This window comes from Prinia subflava, chromosome 8 (genome assembly GCF_021018805.1).
Source record: "Prinia subflava isolate CZ2003 ecotype Zambia chromosome 8, Cam_Psub_1.2, whole genome shotgun sequence".
In the NCBI taxonomy this organism is placed as follows: domain Eukaryota; kingdom Metazoa; phylum Chordata; class Aves; order Passeriformes; family Cisticolidae; genus Prinia; species Prinia subflava.
The window spans coordinates 30,118,646-30,131,289 of record NC_086254.1 but is presented as its reverse complement, the minus strand read 5'-3'; the positions used below and the strand labels follow the sequence as shown (position 1 = coordinate 30,131,289).

Below are 12,644 nucleotides of genomic sequence, written 5' to 3'. Positions count from 1 at the left end.
CCCCAGCATGGCCCATGTGGCACTAGGTGCTGCCAGTGCTGCACTGCCGGGATGCCATCTGCCCACACAGGTTCCACTGCACAGGAGCCCTGGAGTGGCAAGTGCCCAGCACCCATCTCTGCCAGGACATGCCTCACTTCCTGACCCACTGGAGCTGGTGCTGTGCTGGTGCTGTGCTGGGCACAGGTGTCAGGGTGGTGCTGCCAGCTCTGCCACCAAGCTCTGCACATTCCTGCACATCTGTGCTTGACACATCTGGGACTTGCTGTGCTTTTGCTTCGAGAGGCTTGCCAATGTAATTAAACTCGAGTGACTCCCCTGCCCCCAGGCACAGCCCCTCATTTCCCTTTGATTTATTATGTCTTCTTAATTTATTTAAATGAGCCTCGGTGTTTGCACAGGCTCGGAGGGGGCTGGCTGGAGCTCTAATTGCCGGAGTGAATGGAAGGTGGCTGGAGAGCTCCAGGGGATCTCTGCAGAGGTGTGTGCTGTGGGGTAGGGGGCTGCAGCCAGACCTCCAGCTGAGCCCCAGGCATGGGAAGTGCCTCTGGAGCAAAGCTTCCTGCACATGTGGTGGTGGTTTGGCTCCTGGTGCTGGGCTGTGCCAGTGCCTGGGGATCTGCCTCAATGGCGCTCTGTAGGAAAGGCTGAGCATCTTTTGGAGCTGGCACAGGGGCATTTCCCTGGGGCATTGCAGGGCAGTGTCTACCCTGGCTCTGAGCTGGCAAAGGCAGGAGGTTGAGAAGCCCAGCAGGGAACCTCTGCTCAGCCACGCACATGAAGTGTACAGGGCTGGGATGCTGCCAGATCTCACTGTAGCTCCTGGCCAGGTGGGAGAAGTGCATGGGACCATGGGAGAGCCCATGGCACAGCTCCAAGAACTGTGCTTGAGGCCAGCAGGGGTTTCTATCACTCTCTTCATCCATTCCTCCTGCCTCTCCATGGCCCTACTCCCCCAGCTCAGACTGAGCAGACAGCATGCCTCCTGCGTGCCCATGCCCTGTGCCTGCCCCATGCCTGCCCCGTGCCTGCCCCATGCCTGCCCCGTGCCTGTGTGGCCTCATGACTGGCTGGACCCCACGCTGCTTGCCCTGCTTGTGTTTGCACAGCTGACTGTCCCCCTGCTCAGTGTGCTGCCTTGCACTCGTCCCTGTTGAATTTCATCCTATTTTTTCCAGTCCATTTCTTCAATTTGTCAAGATCATTTTGAATTCTAATCCTGTCCTCCAAGATACTTGTAGTCCCTCCCAGCTTCGTGTCATCTGCAAATTTAATAAGCACTTTCTCTATTCCATCATCCAGGTCCTTAATGAAAACATTGAGCAAACCAGAACCAGGGCAAGCCCTTCGCCATCCAAGCAGCCCAAAACATGCTGTGCTCACCATGCTCTGCCCAAATGGGATGGGAAAGGGCACCAGAGCTTTGCCATGTGGGCTGTGCCCCCCTGCACCCCCAGCTCACATGGGACCTCTCTGCTTTGCTGCCTGGGAGCAGTGCTGGCACCATGGTGTGCTGACAGTATCAGGGACACTGGTGCTGGGCTGAGGCTGGGAGGGGACAGGGCTCATCTCCAGGACAGCTCCAGCTTGAGCTGCCACTGGCTGGCACAGTGCAAAGGCCAGGGAGCAGCTCCCATGTGCTCTCATGTGACCCCAGTGGTCAGTGTAGGCAGAGGGGCAGTACAGCAGCCCCTGAAGGGGCCATCTTCCCCTCTCACAGCTGCCCACCTCCTCTTCCAGTGGGTCAGGCTCTGCCCAGACACACTATCTCCCCATTCTGAGGCTGCTCCCTTTGGGCTAGGACTGCTCCTGGGGCTGTATGGCAGGGATCTGGAACCAAACCCAACCTGGAGCCATCTTGTGTGCCACCTCTGGCTACAGCCATCTCTTTTCTTTAATTGATTGTAGAAAACAATTTACAAAATACAAACTTCTGCTTGTGCCAAGCCCTGCATGTCCAGGCAAAGCCTAATTTCACAGTAAAATTTCAAGTGCAATGAATGGCTTTTCCCAGCACCAGTCCATGTCCAAGCCAAGAGCTTTGCAGTCTGCATAAGCTGTGCTGAACAGCTCAGAAATGGTTTTGCACTGCCCTGCAGAGCATGCAGCTCCCTTTGGCTGGCTGTCACAACAGCCAGGGCAGCTCTGCCAGCACTCACTTTTGGGCTGGTGCTGCCTGGGTTGGCACGGCTGTGTGGGACCACCGTGGCTGCAGCCCTGTGTGTAAAGAGCCACAAGCCCCAGCTCTCCATGCAGCCAGCTGGATGATGCAGGAATCCTGCATGGTCCGTGTGGCCATCAGGCAGGTGTCCCAGCAAGGCTGGCCAGAGCTGCAATGATGGGGGCTCAGCCAAGAGATGGTGCTCCCAGGCTCTGGCTCTTTTCATGTCAAAGTCATAATTTCGTAGTCAGGGTCTAGGAGGTTTGTACACACAGATGCATTAATTCTGCATTTAGTGATACAGGAATAATTGGTGTCACATCAATTAGATCGGTTCTTGGATACTGCAGTGATAAGTGCTGTGCAAAGGCCTCTGGGCTGCAGGATGTGAGGAATTCCAGCAGTGAGCAAGCCTGGTGGGGCTGGCAGCAGCAGCCAGAGCAGGGCTGGCAGGGACGTTGGGTGCTGAGAGAGTGGTGGACTGTGCAGCACTTTCGTTCTTTGCAGATGAACAGCAAGGCCTGGGGCTCTCACAGTGGTCAGTGGCCGGGGCTGCTGTGCTGGGGGCTGCTGCACAGCCTGGGGGTGCAGGCCTGTGCTTGGGGAGGGGCTCAAACCTCAGAGCCTAATGTCCCAGTCCCATCAAGGTGATCCTCTGTGTCAAGCCACTTGTTAGGCACCTGGTTCAGCCTCATCCCTGTGGCTTTGCACACATGGTGGGCGTGCCAGCTCACTGCTGCCAGCCCCACCAGCTAATGGGACTCGGCTCAGGTGGGTCTGGGGCAGTGTGGAGACCCCCTGTGCTCACACTCCCACAGCACAGATTGGCGCTGTCAGTCCCATCCCTGCTGCGAACTGTAGGCAGAGGTAATTTGCAGATGACAAATATCCCTGACAGTAAATATTTTTCCCACCCTCATCTTTCTACAAGCAGATAAGGTGGCAGCACTGTAGCAATACGGTTGCTGGAGGGAGACAAACTCTTTGGCAGACTTAAAAGTCTATTGTGTCCCCGCAATTATTTATAGATAAAGAGAAGAAAGCCAATAAGCAGAGAGTGGAGCTGCACAGCTGCATTTGTTATGACGATGATGATGTTATCTCTCCCTCACACCCACACACGCACATCTTCAGTGCATGGAAACTTGCTGCTGGCAACAATCAAATCCCCAACCAGGACAAGGCAGGACAGACTGGAGGCTTTACCCTCTTGTCACTGACCTGTGCCCAGCCTGTTTTCCCACAGTGAATCCACCACACAACTCCTGTGGCTTCCCTGGAATAGCACCTGCAGGGTCCCAGGGGATCTCTGATTCTGGCTGCAGGATGTTGAGACCAGGTGGTCTTTGTCCCCAGCCCCTGGCATGCTGATGCCTGGTGGTGAGGGGGGTCTGGGGCTGCCTGTAGGAAGTATGGGACTGGCTGGGTCCTCACCAGCTCATGCAGCAGGGCCCCAGAATGTGGGTGCTCCCTACTGATGGCAGGGTGCAGGGGGACTCTGTCAGCTTTCCCAGTTCTGCAGGGCCAGGACCTCCTCTCCCATCCCACACCACTACTGAGAACAGAAATGTAGGTGTTTGGAGGGATCTGGGATTAAAAGACATGGCAGGCAAGAGTGATGGAGGTCACTGCCAATAAGTGCATTTCTGCAACCAGCGGAGCAGAGACACCCTGAGTGAGAAACATTGATTGCAGCGTGGGAGGAGGTTGGGAAGCACCGTGCTCTCCCTTTTCAGTGAGCACTGCAGGGGCCAGTGGAGGACACCAGGGGCCTGGCAGGGCACACAGAAGGGAAGAACAAGGAAGTTGAGGGGTCAAGACCTGGAGTGCCACTGAGCCAGGTCCCTGGGTGACCTGTCACATGTGTGACACTGGGGCCCTTGACCAGCCCACGTCTCCCCATGTTCCAGGGTGGATCCAGCTAGGGCAGAAGTCCTGCACCTCCCCAGAGCATGCACAGCCACTGCTCCTCCCCAGGGCTGGGGGTGCAGGAGGGGTATGGGTTCCTGCCAAGTGCTCAGCCCTGTCTCAGTGGGACCCCCACCCTGAGAAAGCCCCAGGGCGAGCTCTCCAGCTGGTGAGATATTGCCCAAGAGAGCAACTGGGAATCTTTAACTGGACTGGAGAGTGGGATGATTTTTCATTGCTTCCTCATAATAAGAGGACAGGAGTAAGTGACTAGTACAGTCCGTTCACTCGGTAAAGATTTATACAATCACTTCATCCGGTAATTGGTATTCTGGGGAGAGAGAGCGAGCTGCAGCTCCAGCATCCGCCTCTATTTGTTTTATCTCTGTCTTTCTCTCTTTCTCTCCCCTTTTCAGAATGAGTAATTCTGTCCCTCACAATCCCATTTAAACAGAGCATTTGCAGAGTGAATAATTAGTTACATTCAATTAGGCCTCACGCACTCTCCCTTCTCACTTTGGGGGACAGACGAGCTAATGAGATGGTACACGTCTGACACGGGAAGTGGGCACTGAACATGCTGCGTGCCAGCAGGGAAGGGCCAGCCTTGGGGGAAAGGGGGAGGTGGCCCCACAGAGTTCAGCCTGCCACCTGGGGAGCCAGTCCTTTGGAAATCATGTGGGGGCAAACGCTTAATGTTTGGAGCCAAAGACTTTGCATCTGTGGCCCACATAACACCTTCTCCTCCAGCAGGATCGGGATCACATCTGTCCCCAGAACTGGGTGTTCTCTGGGATGGAGCCAAGGGAATGCTGCCCAGCCTGAGACCATCCCACCAGCACTGCTGGGAGTGCCAAGCCCTGAGAGGAGGGAAAGCTGCTGCCATGTTTTTATCTCCCTTATTAAACCTAACATTAGGTTTTAAGAGCAGCCTTAAATAATGTGCCACTGCCTGTACAGGCAAAGTCGCTCCGTGCTCCAGCTGCTCCTGCTCTGGGATTTATGGCCCTTCTCATGCCGTGCTGCCTGTGTTCAGGTAGTGGTGGGTCACAGGATGAGGCTGCTCCCAGTACCTAAAGCCTGCAGTGGGCTCAGCACCACTGCAGCCCCACACCAGTGCTCTGGAGCCCGTGGTGACTCTGCTGCTACACTGCAGCACCCTGCAGTGCAATGGACGCTACCTGTGCATTTTCCTGTCAGAGCAGTGAGGCAAGGGGCACGGAGCTGCCTGCTGCAGGCAGCCCTGCCCGCATCCTCTGTCTGCTGGCATGGGACACGGGCTGGGCACGGCTGTGCTGGGGGCAGATCCTGCTGTGGGGGTCAGTGAGGGCAGCCACAGGGGAAGCGCATGCAGGGGAGTGGGCCCAGCCAGGGTGTGCTGGGGAGGGCTTGGGGGCACAGTGGGGGTCAGCACAGCTGGTGGCAGCCCTTCCCTCACTCCTCTGGTGGGAGCCTCTCCCTTGGGAGCACCCGCCCGTTCCCAAAGCATCCTTCCCGGAACATTACAGCCAGTAGCGCCGGTCCCGGGGCGCCGGGGCCTCGGGGCCGCTCACGCTCAGGGGGCAGATACCCACGCTTAACCACACGGTTCCGCCAGCAGCAGAGGATGACGGAGCGCGGCCGCTCCCTCACGGACGGGTGGGTGTGTGGGGGAGCCGCAGGAGGGGGGCCCGTGCCCAGAGCCTTCCGTGCCCAGAGCCCCCCGTGCCCAGCCGGAGCCCAGGCGGGCCGGGGCGGGGGCGGGCGGTGCCGGTGCCGCCCCGCGCAGCCCGCGCCGGTCCCGCAGCACCATCTCCCGGCCGCCGCACGCTGGTGTCTGCGCTCCGGCCCTGCCGCCATCCCAGCCCTGTCCCCGCGCCAGGCGGCACGGAGGGGCCGGGGCCGGGCCGGGGTGCCCTGTCCGGATGCCAGCACCCACCAAGCCCTGCTCCAGCACGGGCAGCACTTTTACAGCGCTCCGGAGAGGGAACGGAGCTCTGCCGTGGTGATCTCACACTAGCAGCCCACTTTCCAAGCCCTGGTTTCTCCAGCACTCAGGGAAACCGAGCTCCGTGCCAGGGTCTTTCTGTCAACAGTGACTCTGTGCTACGGCCAGGGGCTGCAGCGGGCTCTGCAAGGGCTCAGCAGGCGAGTGGCCATGCTGGGCTTCATGGCATCACTTGGGCAGGAAGCAGGATGGAGCTCTGTTCCATGTCCTCATGCAGGCAGCCAAGTCTTGCTCCACCAGAACAGCCCTGTGCAGGTGACCAGACCAGGAGTTGTGGTGGTATTCCCATGAGGTGGTCGTGCCATGGTCCACTGCAGCATCATATCATTTGCAGCCAGGCCACATGCCAGATTTCCTCCCCAGCTGGAGAGGGGACAGAGGAGATGGTGCTGTCCCCAGTCTGTGCTCCTGTTGGAGGCAGTGCCCTGTGCCTTCACAGCATCTCCTGCTCTGAGATGCGGCTCTCCTTGCCATCCTCCTGGGCCACAGGCTGGCCCCTGAGTAGGGTCTCCTGCACAGGCAAGACATTCTCATCCTGCTCCGTGGGCTGCGGGGTATCTGGGTTCTCTCCGGGCTCCCCAGCCTCTATCTGCACAGGGGCAGGGGTCAGGGGCAGACAGCTACATTCCCCCTCTGTACCCATGTCTTTGCACAGGCTCCTGCTACACTCCTGTGCAGGCCAGACTATGGGTCCCTCCCAAATGCTCAGCACTTGCCAGCAGCACCCTCAGGTTGCCCCAGCCCTTGTCCCGCCCCAGCCAGGCAGCCTAGTTCAGCCCCCACCCCTCCTGCATTGCAAAGCCACAGCCCCTGCTCTGCTGCTGACACATCCCCAGCTGTGTGCAGGAGGGATCCCCACCCCCTGCTGGAGGGGGCTCCAGGCAGACTCACCTCCTTCGGCATCCGTCGCTTGGAATCTGGATGGAAAGAGGGACAGAGAAGGCAATGTTCAGGGGGAAGTGCTCCTGCAGGGAACTTCCCAGGGTCAGAGCCAGGACTGGCGCTGCTGAACCACAGGTCCTGCAGCTCACATTATGCCTGCTGCCACTGCCAAGCTGGGCAGGCTGGAGGTCACAGCAGGAGCCAGCGTGGACTCGTGGGGCACCAGTGCTGTCCCCCAAGAGCTGGCCCAGCTCAGGCTGCAGCGGTGCCAACACACCTGCTCCCAAAGACAGAGGAGGGACTCAGCAAACGCTGTCCTGGTGATGTCCCCAGAGGAGCTTCCCCACTCTCAGCAGAGCTGCCGCTATCTTCCCTGGCTCAGCCCCTCAGCCCTTTATGGCCCCCCTGGCCAAGGTTCTCCCTCCCTCAGCCAAGGCAGCAGTTCTCATGCTTTAGCCCCTCACCTGTGTGGACCAGGCAGTAGATGCAGACGCCCACGAGGCATGTGACAACTGCAGCTGTGATGGGGATCAGCACTGACAGCGAGGAGCGCCTGTTTGACTCTGCGGGAGGACACGGGGTCAGTGAGGCACCCATGGGACACCCAGCACGACACAGAGCGCTCTGCTGCAGCCCCAGCCCCACAGGGATCCCTCATGGAGACAGACAGGCAGGAAGACATCACACCGGACACGCACTCAGACCTTCCTCTCCCAAAAACACCATCCATGAGACCAGCTCTTCTCAGCTGCAGGAGATGGAGCCCTGGGGGGCTCTCTGCTTTGCACTGGATCAGCCCTGGGCAGCAGGCACTTACCGCAGATCACATCCGAGGAGTTTGTCCCTTTCACCTTCACCAGCAGCCCCTTTTCCTCACAACTGCAGGGAAGAACAGGACCATGTAACCACAGCAGTAATCCAGGAATATTTGAGGCGGGGCAGGCACTCAAACTGCCCCAAAACACATCCTGCTCTGAGCCCACCAAGCTCCAGCAGGATGAGCAGGGGGATCCCCCCTGACATGGCGTGATGGGACAGCAGATACACAGCTGGGTACCAACCCAGGGGCTTGGCCTGGAACTGCTGAGGATGGGAACAAGTTTAGGCAAAAGGCACAGGAAGGAGCAGATCTGCCTGGTCAGGGAAGCCCCCAGCGCTTGAGCACTATAGCTATAACAGAAAAGCTCAGATAGGCTACAAGTGCTCTGTGGGGAAGTAATTTCTGGGCACAGATAAAAGCAAAGTGAAATCCAATGGCTGGCAGCTGAAGCAAGACTAATTCAGCTTGGAAATAAGGCTCATGTTTCTACCAGGAACTGCAATTAACCCTCAAGCAGCTTTCTAAAGACAGGGATGACCTGCCAGTTCATGGCATCCTCAAAGCCAAATTCCCCACAGAGAGGGCTTGTGATGACTACAGCCACAGAGAGCACTGGGAGGGAGAACCCGAACAGGGCATGGGGCATTCCCATAGATCCTGATCCCTTGCTTCCAGCCCGGATGCCAGCATGGACACCCCTGAAGGGACAAGCAGTCTGTGCACATACTGAGGGACAGACACAAGTGCCTGAATGTCTGCCTCGACCTCAGTCAATGCTGCCCTGGATCACACTGTGCTCCTAGCCCTGTTCCTCTCACTCTGGCCCTACACCAGCCAGATGCTGTGTCCCTCAGAGATCAGGCTGGCTGCCCAGTCTACCAAGGAAACTGCCAGCTAGGATGTGCTCACTGGGGCTGGTGGAAAGACGTGGTCTGTACTCAGACAATACCTTGTCCAGGGGTGGCATGGCTCGGTTTTAGAAGAGACGTTGGAGAAGGTGCCTTCTGCACAGGGTTCACAGGGGGATGACATCCGGTCCACAGCCTTGGCTGAAGAGGAGCAGAGGTGGCAGGAAGGTCAGCAGGGGCTGTGGGGGGTGAGGGCCTGAGGGGGCAAAGGGCTGCAGAGGCCAGGTTTGCAGCATGCCCTGTGGCAATGGCACAGCTCTCCCAAAGCCCTGCCAGGGGGAACCATGCTGGGGGAGCCCCCATTCCCTGAGGTCAGTGCTGATGGCACCAGTGCTGTTGAGTGGGGACAGCTTGTCAGATTTACCTGCCACAAAGCCAGAGCCAAGCTGGCAAGGCTGGTTCTCCACGCAGGTCTGGCAGCTGATGTCAGAGCAGTGCATGCCAGCCTGGCACTGGCACACTGTGTTGTGTGTTGTATTTCCTTGCCTCTTCACAATGAGGCCAGCATCTGGGCAGGGGGAACATGGACAGGGTGAGACACTGAGCAGGGGAGCCAGTCCCCAGAGGTTAGGGTCAGTGGTCACAGGGAGCACTTACTGCCTTCACAGATATCATGAGGAGCACAGTGTTTCTCCTTGGTCCAGCTTGGCTGATAGTGCCCGCTCTCACAAGGGGCACAGACAGAGTCTTCTGTTTTATTGCACTCAGAGACCAGCTTTTCCCCTGCAAAAGAGCCTGGTGAGGAAGGGGCAAGGGAGATTTTCCTCTCTCCAGACAGCACCTCTGCCAGCAGGACAGGGGAATGCTGGCAGCTACGGATGCCAGGGCTGCTGCAGCATCCTGCATGGAAGCCAGGGCTGAAGGAGCCAGCTAGCCTGATGACCACAAACACTGCAGGGGCCAGGTGAGACAGGAGAGCTGTAGGGCCACTCCAGCATTCCAGGGACTGGGAGATGACCTGACAGCGAGCAGGAGCTGGCAAACACCATCACAATTTGCTAGTGCCAGTGGCAGCACGCTCCCCACAAAGCTGCCTTTGCCAAGGGGTCCTGTAGCTGCAAGAGCACAAACAGTCCCAAGAGAGCTGTGGCACATTTAGTGAGGTCCAAGGGGTCTCCTAGAGCACCCAAAAGGTCCCAGTTGCTCCGTAACTGAGATGATACAGGGAAGTGAAGCTGTCAGCGTTGCTGGCAATGAGGTGGAGGGGCTCCATCACACACAACAAAGCTTCCCCCATTGTGGCCAGGCAGTAGGTCCTGGCACAGCCCAGTTGTGAGGTCCCTAGGAAGGGGTTTCCATACCTGGCCGACACCGGTTGCAGCATCTGCTCTTGTATATGTACTGCTTATCAAAGCATGTCAGGGCATCACCAGGCTCCCAGCACTGGAAGAAACAAAACCTGTGAATTCATATCCAACACTCCCACATCACTGCGCTTCCAGACACGTGTGCTACCCTGCACCCTGAGGTGAGGGCTCTTCCCACACCTTCTTCTCCACTAACCACAGACCACAGCTACCACCCACGCTGCCTGATGGCATCAGTGCTGTCTTTGAAGTGGGGTAGCAGTGATTCCGGAAGAGTTGCTCCACATTTTGCCACATTTCCTACCATAAGGACTGCACATCACCCTGTGCCCCTGCCAAGAGTACTGCAGTCCCTCACAAAGGGAGCAGCGATCACCAAGCTTTCACACCCAGAGCACTGCCAGCCCCTTCCCAAGGCTGACACACCGTCCCTGAGGGACAGGAAAGCCCCAAACACATCACCCATGCAAGCTCTGCCAGACCCTGCCCTCGCTCCTCCTGGCAGGGGACTACCTGCACAGGGAAAGGTAAAAATGAGGCGGAGAATGAGCTCTTGGGCAAGACAGGGTGCGAGAGGGCACCCGGAGCACCGTTCCGCTCACAGAGCCAGCCCCTCGCTGCCCATCCCCAGTAGCCCGGCAGCTCCCAGCAGATCTCCCTGGCCATGCTGGGGAGCGAGACGGGGGCTCCGGCAGAGAGCGAGGGAGAGAGGGCAGGGCCGAGGGTGCCATGGACGAGCACCCAGCGCGGCCGGGCGCAGCCCACCCCCGTGGCACCTCGAGCAACCCCGGCTCGGGGACAGCGCAGAGGCCGCGGGGCCGTCCCAGCAGTCACATCACACCCGCCCACATGGAACCAAAAAGCGAAAGAAGCGCTGGCAGCCGGTTCCGACGCCTCGACCGACTGGGGGTCCCGGCCGAGGGTCCTGGGGCTCGCCGCTACCCGTCCCTGCCCGTGGGGACCCCGGGGCAGCGCAGGGCTGGGCTGGGCTGCCGGGCCCGCGCCATCGAGGAAAGCGAAAGCGCGTGGGTAAAAGACCAGGAGAGGATACCAGGCCGTCCAGACAGCTCCTCCGCCCTGGCTGGGTCCCGGGAGACCGGACCGATGGACCCGACGCGGCAGCGCCGCCGGGTCCCGCTCACGCCACCCGCGCACAGCCCCGGGGCTCCCCGGAGGGAACGGGCCGGAGCGGCCGGACCCTGCCCCGTGCCGGAAAGCTCGGCCGGACACAGACACAGGAATGGAGGGATACCCTCTGCCCCTGCCCCTGTCCCGCTCCCAGTCCCTGCCCCGGTCCCGGCCCCACTCACGCCCAGCAGCGCCGCGCAGAGCAGTCCCCAAAGCCCCAGCCGGTTCATGGCGCTGCGCCCCGGCCGCCGCCGCCCTCCTAAGAACGCTGCCGTCCGTTCCCGCCCAGGAAGGGGCCGCCCGCCCCGGGGCTTCCCCGCCGGGCCCGGGTGGGGACAGCTCCCCGGCGGCCCCCCCGAGCCCCGCGCTGCCCGCCCGGCCTGCGGGCAGGCGCTGCCACAGCCGGGAACCCCCGGCCCGCAGCCACCGCCACAGGCAGGAGCAGGGGCTGGGGTCGGCCGCGGTCCGCGGGATGGGGAGGGGAGCCCTGTGCAGCCCCCCGGCAGCAGCTCCAGGTTTCACTTCTTCTTTCCAACAGCAGCTCAGAAAGATTTGGGGTTTGTTTTTTATTATTATTATTATTATTTAAGAACCACTGAGCTGTCGCCCTGGATGGTCCCCACGGCTGTGGTCAGGGAGAGCCCCTCTGGCTGGAACCCTGGAGAGCCCCCACAGCCACCACGAGCCCGGACCTCTGCGGAGCGTCCCCGCAAACTCGTCAGTCCTGAAAAGGGAAGGGAAAACAGTGCTGTGACGTGTCTGTACCTCCGTCTCAGTTCCCCAGAGGGGTTCCCAGCAACCCCCAGGGAATTTCCAGGATCCCTGCCGGCTCCGGAGACGTTCCCTGGGCTCCCCTTGGCACTGCGGTGGCTGGGCAGCGAACGGTGGCTCCTCGGTGCTCTGGTCACTTATGGCACTGCCGCCCCGTCCCCGCGGCCACAGCGCCCACACTGCCGCGATGTCTGAGATGTCTTGACACCGCAGCCGCCTCCCCGGTCACGGCCTCGGCCCCAGCCGGAGGCCGGTGGCCAGAACGGGCCGTCGCCAGGTCACAGCTGCTCCTGGGGAGGACAGTGAGCTCCGCGCGGGCAGCGAGAGCTGGGAACCGGGTGCTCTGGATTCCCCGGACCAATGTCACTTCCCAGAACTGACTCACTCGGGGGCGCGAAGGGTCCCTGGGGAATCTCGAAGGCAAAGGCGGTGGCCGTGACGAGAAGGGGATTTCTGGGTCCGACTCCCGTGGGCCCGGCCTGGGAAGTCCCCGCGGCGCCGGGCACTGCCTGAGCAGGGTCTCCTGCGGCCACGGGCTGTGAGCGCCCCTTGCTCCCGGTGCTCCCCATCGGCAGGAGCTGCTCAGGGAGCCCCTACGAGTGCCCCCGGTCCCGCTACTCGCACAGCAGGACAGAGTAGAGGGGCAGCTGCTGCTCGGGGCGGTGCCGGGGCTGGGGTAGCGGCACGGGGACACCGCCCCTTGAACGGGGCACAGGCACTCCGGTCCGGGCCCCGGGTCCGGTCTCATCCCGACCCCTGTCTCGATCATGAC

General features: G+C 60.2%; 1 protein-coding gene across 2 annotated transcripts; it reads right to left on the bottom strand.

The window, feature by feature from the left end:
* Window positions 1-2,652: 2,652 nt before the first annotated feature.
* CD40 (CD40 molecule) lies at window positions 2,653-11,446 on the bottom strand. 2 transcript variants are annotated; one of them, XM_063404551.1, is made up of 9 exons: window positions 11,284-11,446; window positions 9,968-10,049; window positions 9,264-9,389; window positions 9,031-9,174; window positions 8,708-8,807; window positions 7,756-7,817; window positions 7,403-7,501; window positions 6,948-6,973; window positions 2,653-6,419 (listed from the first exon to the last, which is right to left on the bottom strand). In XM_063404551.1, exons 1-9 carry the CDS (start codon window positions 11,329-11,331, stop codon window positions 6,381-6,383), a joined length of 726 nt encoding a protein of 241 aa, XP_063260621.1. In that variant the 5' UTR covers window positions 11,332-11,446; the 3' UTR covers window positions 2,653-6,380. The 2 variants fall into 2 exon arrangements, with proteins under 2 accessions (XP_063260621.1, XP_063260620.1); XM_063404550.1 differs by having other exon boundaries at window positions 2,653-6,645; window positions 11,284-11,443.
* Between the last annotated feature and the right edge of the window lie 1,198 nt (window positions 11,447-12,644).